Here is a 12,761-nt window from a genome sequence, read left to right as displayed (position 1 = left end):
ATGCCAAGCCACTTGAGAATTTTGATCTTATTTTGAAACAATTCTTTCTGTCTTACAGAAGGATGTGGTGCAGAGAAAATAAACTTTTTTTGAGCAATGGGATCTCACCAAAAAATAAACTTTTTACAGCAAGAAGCCTGAATACCACTCAGCAAATTAGTTTGCTGTGTTTCACAGATGGCGGTCACATATTCTGTCATCATTGTTCAGTTAGTTTTGTCTTAGTGAATTGTAATGATAACCAAACCTCCCCCTACCTATGGTATCCTGCTCAAGCCCTACAACCCCTCGAGAGCGATGGGCGGGATTTCCGGTCCTGCCAGCAGTGGGCAAAATTTTTTTGGCCACTCTCCATATTTTCCCGTCCCACCCGCAACAATGCCTGCTGCTGGCGGGACCAAAAAGTGCCGTCCTATGTTCTACCAACTCTGGTCACTTACGCATTCTCAACTCCCTTCACTCTACCACTGGTGTCATGTCTTCAGCTGCCTTGGTGCTTAGTTCTGGAATTCTCTCCCTAAAACTCTCTGACTTCTCATCTCTCTCCTCCTCGTGCTCTTTGACCCAGCTTTTGTCACAATTTCTAATATATCCCTCCTTAGCTCGATATCAATGTTTGTTTGATAATACTCCTGTGAAACATGTTGGGACCTTTTCCTCTGTTAAAGGGGCTAGATGAATGCAAGTTATTTCTGTTATTTTCTCTTGTTGTCATTACCTCCTTCACAGTTCTAATTTCCTGATCCTACTACACATAGATGTGATCTGCAGAGATTGATGAATATCTTAAATTTTGAGAGTGCTGCTGATGGGTTGCCAGGGCTCAGATGAACCAATGCGGAAAAAGGCTGCATGAGCCTGTTCAGATGAATGTAACTGACCCTGACACTATTTGAAGAAGAGGAGGGAAATTCTCCCCATGTCCTGCCAAACAGTTACCCCCCCAATCAACACCCTGAATAACAGATTAACCCTTCATTCATCTCAATGATATATGGGATCATGCTGTGCACAAATTAGTTGCTATTTTCATCTATAAAACAATAATGGCACATAAAAAGCAACAAATTACTGAGGAGTACTTGAACACCATATCCCCGTTTCTGTCTGGACCACTCATGATTTTCAACAGCTCTAGCAAATCTCCATTCAACTTGCTTCTCTTAAGGAGCACAACCCCAGCTTCTCCAGTCTGTCCACATGGCTGAGGTCTCTCATCACTGAAAACATTCTCGTGAATCTATTCTGCACCCTCCCTAAAGCCTTCATATCCTAAAGGTAGCTTTTGGAGTTATATTCCTTCAAATGTACAAATACAGTTTATTCATTTGTCCTCTATTTCTTAGTAATTCAACCTCTGTTTAAGAAAAGCAACTTATAGAGAGATAGTGTGTGCATTTACACTGGGGGAAACTTGTATCAAGTTGTGAACTGGAATGAATTTTTAGTGAGCTACACTGTGCCTAACTTATGGTGAACATTCCCTCCAAATAGAGCAAACTTCACCCACTATTGGATAGAGCATGTTGTTAAAACTTGTGGAGACTTGTTAGCTACTTCTTAACAAGATCTCAACTTATTGAAGCCTAAACTCCCCCACTAACTAGAATGGAACATCTGCTGGCACTGAATTGATGAGTCATTTGAAATAGTGAATTGTTACTGTAATATACCTATTTAATTATCTCATTGGTTCTAGCTATGGAGCATGTAAAACTACACTTAGCCTACAAGTTTAACATTGGTACAAAGCAGTTCTGATTTTGCACCAAATATGTGTAGTATTAATTATGTGCTACCAAATTGACTCCACAGTGAAGCAGAGTGAAACTCCACCCATCAGGTCGGGCCCTACTTTATAAGAGATTCAAGACACATTTCCCTTGCATCAATGCTACAGTTTTAGCACTAGTACTGTACACAGAGCAACAGAAACTCTGCAGAACTACAGCAATAGGATGAGACTAAATCGAATAATTTTAGAAAAATAGAGTAACTATGATATAATGATATTGGGATATCACAGCATATTCATACAGCAGTGAATCTGTCTTCAGGTAATGTTATTGTCAAGTTAGAACACTGCCGTGCAGTGGCAATATAGCCAGTTTCACAAAATATTTAGCAGTGCTAACTTAAAAAGTATTAAACACAGGAATATGTTATTTTGGTGCTTCCATCATGGGTTTTTTTAAAAGAACAACTGACTATTTAAAGAAATGTAGAAAGAATGCAACCACCATTAACCCTTTACTGTTGCTGGGTTTTTTTTTGTGGAAAATTGAAACTGAGGCGTCATTATTGGAAAAATCATCCAGCTAACGGACTATGGTATAAAAGTAGAAAATGCTGGAAATATTCAGCAGGTCAGGCAGCATCTGTAAAGTGATTAACAGAGTTCATGTTTCAGGTCGATGGCCTTTTATCAGAACAACACATCTGCTGCATTTTGCTTTTGTTGTTAATCGATATATTCATTTTCTTAATCTTCTACCTCTTGATCGAATAAAAAAGCTGCTGATAGTCACAAAGAAATTTAGTTTGCCCACATTGAATCCCATAAACCATGTAATGATGCTTAGAGTCTTTTAACCCCAAGTTTGTTACATTAATCTGTGCTTCTGAATAAATGTCATCTTGTCTCCTTGTTCCCAGGATGGTTTCAGAAGGACTTGGTCAGATGACAGATGGCGTCTGGGGTTTGGACGATTTCACACAGAGCCATGTATACAATGTGTGGCCAGGGTATGACTACTTGGGATGGAGGAACGACAGCTTTGAAAATGGCTATGTGGAAATCCTCTTTGAGTTTGACCGGATCCGAAATTTCACAGCAATGAAGGTACAAACTTTCTCTTTTTTATTTCTGTCTTTTTGAATATCAGCAAATGTCTGATGGTCGGAGTCTTTACATTTAGATTAATGGACCAACAACGTAGCATCTTCAACATGAAACATTCCAAGCTGTTTCATAGGAATATTATCAAACAAAATTTGACATTGAGCCACTAAGGAAAAATTAGGACAGATGTGCAAATGCTTTGTTAAAGAGGTAGGATTTAAACTGCATTTTAAAAGAGGAGAGTGAGGTAGAGACTCAAAGAGGTTTAGGTAAGGAATTCCAGAGTTTGGGGCCGAAGTATCTAAAAGCAATGCCATCGGTGAAGCAATGGAAATCAATGGTACGCAAGTGGCCCGAGTTGAAGGAACACAGAGAGCTCAGAGGGCTCAGAATTGGAGGAAGTTATACAGTTGGAGGTGGGTAAGACTATGGCAAGATTTGAAAACAAGGATGGTGCTTTTAAAATCGAGGTGTTGCCAACCTGGGAGACCAGGAAATGGTGGAGGGGGTGGTGGTGGGTGGGGGGGGGGGGGGGGGGGAATTGTCTTCATCGCGGCCCAACTTCACTAAAGAACAAGGGCTCCAAATTTCCTCATGAGTTCCAATGGACCAATGGACTTCAGCTGTAATTCCAGTGGTGGTCTAACAGAGCGCACTGGAAAATGACCTGGAATTCCCATGGATTCAGCTGTAATTCCAGTGGTGGTCTAACAGAGTGTACTGGAAAATGACCTGGAATTCCCATGGATTCAGCTGTAATTCCAGTGCTGGTCTAACGGAGCACATTGAAAATGACCTGGATTTCCCAATCAGCTTTGTAAAGAGTTGAACCTCCACCTTTCCATTACAGGGTACAATAACACTGCAGCAGATGTCAGCGCTCAACACCAATATTTTGACTGCTTACATTAGCTGAACAGATCCCCACATAAAGAGATGGAAAAAAATGGCAGAAAATGGAAATAATTAAAACTAGCGATACTGGCTCCCCCTCCAGCTCAGTGAGTTTATCCAGTCCACCAGCAAAAGTTCCAAGTTCCATCCCCAGTCTGTGTCATTACCTTATTTCAGCTAGGATAGCAGGGGAGGCTCTGCATCCAGTCTCCCTGCTCCTTGCCATGATAGGAAAGATCAATCTGGACTCCTGCTCCTTATGGCCATTCAGTATTACCTGCAGGTAGTGCACTAATGAAGGTCTCGGGAGCATCTGAATAGCCTGTTACACTCACCATGAAAGCTTACACTGGAACAATAGCCAGTTTGGAGAGATACAGCAGAGCAAATATTCTCCTACTAGTATTTTTAACCTTACACATATGGAGAAATTTCTTTCTTCCAAATATATTTAATCCCCATATTTTCCTTCTCTTTGAAGTATGGTTTGACATTTATTGAATAAGATATAAATTGTTACTGTCCTTTTACACGTTAACATTATAAAACAAAATGTCCATACAATTATTGTTCTTTATGAGTCCTCACAAAGTCATAATTTTGGTATCCCGATGGGTAATTCTATGGCTCCCAACATTCATAAGTTAACAAAAGGCTACTGTACAAAAGTTCCTACCCTTTTTCCCACATCCCAGCTGTGCTTATTCACCAACATTGGCTGCCAGTTAAACAATGCCTTGATTTTAAAATTCTCATCTTTGTTTTCAAATCCCTCCATGGACTCTCCCCCTCCTCTCTTTGTGATCTCCTCCAGCCTTACAGACTAAAATCCTTTGCGCTCTGCCAGTTCTGATCTCCCAAGCAGTCCCAATTTTAATCACTCCGCCATTTGTGGCTGTGTGTTCAAATATCTAGGCCGTAAACTCTGGCATACCCTCTCTGTTTCACTTTCCTCGTTTAAGACACCCCTTAAAACCTACCTCTTTGGCCAAGCTTTAGGTCAGCAGGCCTAAATATCTCCTGACATGGAGTGTCAAATTCTGCTTGATAATGCAGGTAAAGCACCTTGGAAAGTTTTATTACATTAAAGGCACTATAGAAATGCAAGTTGTTGTTGTTGACTCACCATCGTTTGTACCTATGGCACCCAAACATAACCCCCTGTGGAATGGTTTGTTCAGTTTTTTCATTTTGAAAATATTTTAGAAAGCTGTGCAGATCACAGTTTATGAACCAATAAACTCTTCAATTAAATGTCAGATTGGCACAGCAACATCTCATTATTCACTAAGATTCACTAAGCCCCAACCCACACAAATTGAAACGCTTGAAAATGGTATCACAATAAACAGCATTAACTGCCTAATTACAAATTAATAATACAATGAAATATTACATTATTATTAAATATTATTAAAATAATAATCAATTACAAATAGATGAGAATCTCGTCCTCCTTTACAGATATTCTCCATCACTTACCTGGTTAGAATTAACTTACCCTGTTAGTGTGAATGGATCTAGAAGTAGTTTCCTGTAAGAATTAGGCTTTTCATAGCTCTGTCAGAACAATTTCATAGATCAGCTTCTGAAAGGTTTCTGGATGATGGTAGAAAGGTGATCTCTATTCCTACATCTTTCCCCAACAGAAATCCTCGTAAACTGGCAAAGTCATGATTACATATATATCCAACAGATTAAAGTGTCAACCTCCATTAAAACTCAAAGTAGCAACTGCAGAGGTGCCAGTTGCCATAAGCAGATATTAATCCAGTCAAGCTTTTGTTCATAACTTTAATCGCTAGTTTTTGCTAACTCTAGACTGAACAGACAGTGGAATGGGGAAATCAGGAGGACACCTGAGTTTTGAGTTCCTCTTCTGATTCATTGAGAACTTTAATAGCTAGTGGGCCCCATATCATCAGAAAGGAAGTAAGTAAACCCACTATTTTACAAATATACGAATTAGGAGCAGGAGTAGGCCATTTGGCCCCTCGAGCTTGCTCCACTATTTGATAAGATCATGGCTGATCTGATTGTGGCCTTAACTCTACTTTCCTGTCTTCTCCCCATAACCCTTGACTCCCTTGTAAATCATGAATCTACCTAATTCAGCCATAAAAATATTTAATGGCCCTGCCTCCATAGCTCTCTGGGGAAGAGGATTTCATACACTAATGACCCCTCTGAGAGAAAAAAATTCTCTTCATCTCTGTCTTAAATGGAGACCCCTTATTTTTAAACTCTGTGCCCTAGTTCTAGTATCTCTCACAAGGGGAAGTGTCCTCTCAGCAATCACCCTGTCAATTCCCCTCAGGATCTTAAATGTTTCAATAAGATTACCTCTCAATCTTCTAAATCCAAATGGATACAGATCCAAACTGTCTAACCTTTTCTCAAAAGATAACCCCTTCATCCCAGGAATCAGTTGAGTGAATCTACTCTGAACTGCTTCTAATGCAATTATATCCTTTCTTAAGTAAGGAGACCAAAACTGTACACAGTACTCCAGATGTGGTCTCACCAATGCCCTGTGCAACTTCCCTACTTTTATACTCGATTCCCCTTGCAATAAGCACCAACATTCCATTTGCCTTTCTAATCACCTGCATACCAAATTTTTGTGATTAATGTACCAGGACACCCAGATCCCTCCGTACCTCAGAGCTCTGAAATCTCTTTCCATTTAGATAATATACTGCTTTTCTGTTCTTCCTGCCAAAATGGACAAGTACACATTTTCCCACATTACACTCCATCTGCCAAATTTTGCCCACTCATTGACCTATGTATGTCCCTCTGCAGACTCCTTATGTCCTCTTCACAACCTACTCTCCTACCTACCTTTGTCTGATCAGCAAGTTTAGCAACCATACATTCTATCCTTTCATTGATATAGCTTATAAATAGTTGAGGCCCCAGCACTGATCCCTGTGGCACTCCACTAGTTAAAGCTGCTAACCTGAAAATGACTCATTTATCCCTACTCTTTACTTCCTGTTAGCTAACAATCCTTTATCCATGCTAATAAGTTACCCCCTATACCATGAGCTCTTATTTTGTGTAGTAACCTTTTATGCGGCACCTTATCAAATGCCTTCTGGAAATCCAAGTACATCTACAGGTTCCCCTTTATCCACATGATTTGTTGCTTCCTCAAAGAACTCTAATACATTAAAATTTAAGAGTTTCAGAAATTTCCTGACAGATGGAGAGACCTCTGCAAAAAGAGTAATACCACTAAGCTAAATTGACACAAGCCTACTCAAAGTTGGACGATCAGATCCAAAAAACTAGAAAGGTTTTAATTTTGCTCAACATTAGCCCTATATAAACCTGCATTAACTCATGAGATACAGTAAAGTAATTAACAGAAAATGTGGGAAAAACTCAGCAGGTCTAACAGCATCTGTGGAGAGAAAAACAGAGTTAACGTTTTGAGTCTGTACGATGTCATATGGACTCGAAATGATAACCCTGTTTTTCTCTCCACAGATGCTGTTAGACCTGCTGAGTTTTTCCAGCATTTTCTGTTTTTGTTTCAGATTTCCAGCAACCACAGTATTTTTTTTTCATTATAGTGAAGTAATTAATCCCATCAAGAATACATTTTGTGGAGGTTTGAGTCCCTGACAGCATGTTTCCCCTTGTCGGGGAGATGTGGAACTAAGGGGCACAGTTTCAGAAAAAGGAGTCTCCCATTTAAGACAAAGATGAGGAGAAATTTCTTCTCAAAGAGGGTCATTAATCTTAATTTCTACCACAGAGAGCACTGGAGGCTGGGTCATTGAATACATTCAAGGCTGAGTTAGACAGATGGTTGATCTACAAGACAGTTAAGGGTTATAGGGGGACAGGCAGGAAAGTGGAGTTTATGCCACGCTCAGATCAGCTGTGTTCTTATTGAATGGGAGAGCAGGCCCGATTGACCAAATTAACTACTCCTGCTTTCGTTTCTTACGTCCCCTAATTGTAGTGCAGCTTTCACTAAGGTTTGGAAAAGCAGTGTATAATTGAGTGATTTGTGTCTGAGATTTAATTGTACTTGAAAATGTTTAAGGCAGATTGCATTGTTCAAGAAAATGCCCAATTGGTGCTTCGTGAATAAATGGCAAAAGGCTGTGGTTGAATTCTATGTTACATATTAAAAGTGAGAAGACTTGTTTTATATAGCATGTACACCAGTTTGGGGGAGCTGGCGGGATGGTTTGTGTTAAACATAGTGTACAAATCTAACATGGAATGTTTATCCTTTCATCGCTGCAGGTCCATTGCAATAACATGTTCTCAAAGGCAGTGAAGATATTCAGGGAAGTGCAATGCTTTTTCTGCTCAGAACCGGGTAAATGGGAACCAAACCCAGCCACGTCTGTTCTGGTTCTGGACGATGTCAATCCGAGTGCTCGCTTTGTCACCGTTCCACTACAACACCGTATGGCAAACTCCATCATGTGCCAATTCTACTTTGCTGATATATGGATGATGTTCAGTGAAATTTCCTTCCAGTCAGGTAGTTGCTAATTATATCTGTTTGAAAGGTTTTCACCGCTAATTCCCAAATATTGTTCCAATATTTGTCTCCTCTGCGTGCTGCTTGTCTTTATACATACCACCCCACAATATCTGGAAGATCAGTGCTCCAAATCAGTCTTGTAAAATGGCTGCCATGATTGTATAATATAACGTTAAAATGAGGTGATTTTTTTTTACTTTCTACCCTCCACTACCCCTGATGTGTTTCATATGCTGTGTTCGGCGCTTTAATGAAGAAGCAGTAGCAGTTGGCTCTAGGTTCAGTGACCCACTGGCGAGTCAAATACTCAACTTCTTGATTGACCTCTCACCCAATGACCCTTTTCACTGTCCCCGTCACAGCTTCTTGGCTCCATCCACCTGTATCTATCTTCAGCTCATTTTGCAGGGAACAAGCTCCCTTATACACTTTTTAAAACCACGGCAATCATTTGGTCAGACAAATAGGGGTGCGAGTGGTGAAATAAAAAGAAGATTGTGGATGCTGAAAATGTAAGGAATAGAAAATACTAGCAATACTCAGCAAGTTAGGCACAGCATCTGAAGAGAGAGCTAAAGTTAACACTCATTAGAACAAATAACCACAGGCAGCTTGTAGAGGTTACAGATTCTTATAGAGAAAGGTTTTTGGGCAACTCTGTTCCGTTCCTAGTAGGAAAACCTACCGCTGTATAAGACGGATGCTTGTTCTCTTCATAGTTGAACATCGAACCTATTTGTCTGAAACCCAATGAAACTCAATCTATTATTATTCCAGAATCTCCTTTCAAAAATATGTTTCCAACAAACTACTGTTTCAAAAAATACTTCTCTGCAAAGTTTTGCTGTCTAAAATTATGCACACAGAATCAAAGGAATGTAACAAATAAAATACTAATGATTTATTTGAGACTACTTTATGGCTGGAGTAGGGGTTCGGAGGAGAAAAGCTCAGACTCCTAATCAACACTTTTTGTCTAAAGGGAAGTGTGCTCAATACCCTGGGGTTGAAAATCATACTGTGTTATTAGTAAAAAACATCTTGAATGCATTTGTATGAAATCCCTTTGTTCGCTATTTGAAAGAAGTCATTAAGTTATTTATTTTAAATGAGGTAACTTTCATTAAAAAATATAAAGCAGCACTCCATTCTCATGCATTAATGTATTAATTAATAATTTTGCTCAATACAATTTCAAATTATTTCTTTTTCATGAGAGGTAGGGGAGTCATGTTCTCTGGTCCCAGACGTTTATACCATTCTTGGTATGCACAGTAAAATTGTAAGCCTGGTAGTTATGTTGACCGATGCAATTGTACAGGCACTTAGTGCATTTGTATCACAAATCTCTCCACTCAACAGAGGCACTTAAAATTAACAGTAAATCCAAGTTCTAATCAACAATATATGTGTGAATTATATTTAACATTAGCTTTTCCAAATAACTTGGAAACATACCATATAATTGCTGTTAAGAAAGGTTCTATCATAATATAATTAACATTATATATGAGCAATATATAATAAGGCCATGAATTGGGCTATTGTTTACATTTCACCCTTTTTTAAGAGTATGAAACCTCTCCATTTAAGTCTCTCAAGTATCTACTCCTAGTCCTCCTGAAAGCTGACCAACAAATTGTTTTGTCAGCATCATCTAATGGTGCATTGCCTTTTAGGTAAAACTGTTTGGGAATAGTACATTATTGCTTCATGATCAATTCTAAAGCTTTTGTGATTTGTTTCCATTGACTGATCAAATATGTTTTCATGATGACACTATTGTTTCTCATTGCAGACACAGCAATGTACAACACTTCAGGGGTTTACCCAACGGTGAAAGTAGACAGCACAACCCACAGTGAAAAAGGTAAGAGGCTATTGATTCACCTCAAACCTCAGTAGACATTTGAACAAGACCTCTATTAATGCTTCCCATTTGATTTTCCCAGAGAATTCTTCCTTTAGAAAAAGTTAGCCTTTTTGCTTAAATATAGATCTAGTGCAGAACATCTGTTTGGTACCATCACGTAATGACTGCTGTTGGATAGTCCTTCATTGTTTCTTAATTTCATGAAATAATAGCAGCGATTTGAGCAATTGGTGCAATTGTCAGAACCTAAAATGGTTAGCTCCTCAGATGCATAGATAAGGTGTTATTTTATAGCTTATTTTCCAGTCAAAAAATTTTGGCTGTACGAATATTCCCCCCCAACTCACTGCATGGTTATAACAATGTTCCTTGCTTTATCTGAAATTTGTGTCTGTTATTTTCAGAGGTGTACACATGTTATTTAAGCATGATGAGTCATAGTTTGAAAATGTACATTATTCTCATTCCATTTTGTGCATTCCAATATAACAATTCCCATTTTCCCCATTGTGTTCTCAGATATCAACCCAATGCACAAAGTGGATGACAGCAACACTCGAATCCTCATTGGCTGTTTGGTGGCTATTATTTTTATCCTGGTCGCCATCATTGTCATCATCCTTTGGCGGCAGTTTTGGCAGAAGATGCTGGAAAAGGTTTTAACATCTTTACTGAAGATTTTTCCAAGCTCTGTTTTAGGAGCTGCCAATGGCACTTTCTATCCCTTCCGTGTGGGATGTTGTGACTGGAAAGAGATGAGTCAATTCATCAATGAAATAGTAAAAACAGAAACACGCACACTGGGCAAATGGGAAATTCAGGAAATGAACATTAGCTCAGTAAATATCTAAGGAAGGTAGATGAACAATTCTGCTGGAGCTCTTCACCAGAACTACAATTCTGACCAAAATTCCCAGCCACAATGTTAATCTACCTTCCCTGCCCACTGACGCTCTGTGCATTTCCAGCATTTTCTGGTTTCACCGCCACCATCCAATGTTAGATTAAAAACTGTGCCCAGAACACGTGACAACAATTGACTCACGTATTTAGCTGTGACTTTGCTTGACAGAAATTCAAGGAACAAGCAAGCCTAATAACACCTAATGTAAAGATAACCAATGCTTGTGTGGCTTTTCCTGGCTCTGCTTCCAAGGCTGGCAGGAACCCTGCTGTGTGCTCAGCGAAATGGTCATGATTCAGACATAAGCCTGGACACCCAGTTTCAGCAAGCTGTTTGACCATTGGAGGCACCACGCCAAACCAATCTTCACCAAATTTCCACTTCCAGTGACTGGATTGAATCAGGAATGGGAACCCTGGATGATTTTCTGCCCTCTAGTCTAGGGTTACTTAAGCCAATCAAAGAACCCCAATTGCCTCAGCTAATATGCAGTCATAAGGATCAAACCTGCCATGTTCAGTGTAGTATCATGTCAGATGGTAATTTTAGCCAAGCAATATTTAGGGCACATGTGCGAGCACATGTTGACTGCTGCATATGGGACCGTGATGTACACTGGATTCCATTGTTCAGACTTGCAAGTAGAGTTGTATGATTATAATTTCACATTATCTAATGTTGTATTATTTTTCTGTGAGAGAGCATATGCAAAATAACCAGTTTTGGGAATGTGGACTTCACTGGTACATATTGCACATCTCTAGTTGACCTAGATAGAGAAGATAGTGGCAAGCTTTCTTGAACCATATGTTCAAGGTACTCCCATAGTGTTTAAATCAATAACCAGTTGATTTATACAGATAGTGTATGTGTGCACATAGAGATACTTAAAATCAGGAGTAGGTCATTCAGCCTCTCTACTGTTCCACTATTCGATTACATCATGATTGATCTGTACCTTAAATCCATTTGCTCACTTTCATTCCTTATATCGCTCTCCATCCAAATCCTGCTTCTCCCACCAATCCCTTTTCCTTTCTGTATCTGCCGGCACTCCTAAATTCCTAATTGCCTAGCCTTTCACCCTCTGTTCATCAGGACATTTCTGTAGCTACCCATCTGCTCAACCACACCCTCACCTCCACCTTTTACACTCTAGTCCCTTTTAAACCCATTACTCTCTCTCACTCTGGCTTTCCCACACTCCTCTCCACTCCCTTAAGTCCAAGGGATGCAGACTTGATAGATATGGTGGCCAACTGGTTTAGCTATTCACTGCTAGAACAGGGTCGACCACCGAAAACACTATAGAGTGCAGTTCTCATCTACTAAGAACTATTCACTATTCCAGGATCACGCTGGAATGCAAAGACAACCCCTGGCTTATTTTCTCTAATGCAAATTATCATCTTAAACCTCTTTCCCCTCTCTCCTCAACCCTCACCTTCAATGACAGGTGCAAAGAGCTCATGGATTTCTTTGTCACTGAGATTGAGACAATTGGATCAGCTGCCTCTGCCACTTCATTCCCTTCCACTGGCCCTCCAGGGCAAACCTTCTCTAAGGCTCTGCCTGCCCTAGCCCTGAATTTGTTCTTTCTCTAGTTTCTCTACTCCAATCATGCCCTGTCCAAGCTCATCTTGTCCATGAGACCAGCTTCTGCTCTCTTGACTACATTTCCACTAAACTACTTACCATCCAACATCCCTTCCTGGCTCCCATGTTAGCTGACATT

At 39.8% G+C, this 12,761-nt stretch overlaps 1 protein-coding gene across 2 annotated transcripts in view; it reads left to right on the top strand.

Annotated features, from left to right (window-relative positions):
* ddr2a (discoidin domain receptor tyrosine kinase 2a) overlaps positions 1–12,761 on the top strand; it is a 173,691-nt gene that overhangs the window by 126,834 nt on the left and 34,096 nt on the right. For both annotated transcript variants that reach the window (XM_078561603.1, XM_078561604.1), the window contains 4 exons: positions 2,656–2,842; positions 8,003–8,246; positions 10,048–10,119; positions 10,642–10,778. In XM_078561603.1, the coding sequence (XP_078417729.1) occupies positions 2,656–2,842; positions 8,003–8,246; positions 10,048–10,119; positions 10,642–10,778 (640 nt within the window). The remainder of the gene's footprint in view (positions 1–2,655; positions 2,843–8,002; positions 8,247–10,047; positions 10,120–10,641; positions 10,779–12,761) is intronic.

The sequence above is a fragment of the Cetorhinus maximus genome, chromosome 17 (assembly GCF_964194155.1).
Source record: "Cetorhinus maximus chromosome 17, sCetMax3.hap1.1, whole genome shotgun sequence".
In the NCBI taxonomy this organism is placed as follows: domain Eukaryota; kingdom Metazoa; phylum Chordata; class Chondrichthyes; order Lamniformes; family Cetorhinidae; genus Cetorhinus; species Cetorhinus maximus.
This window is presented reverse-complemented; position numbering and strand designations above follow the sequence as displayed.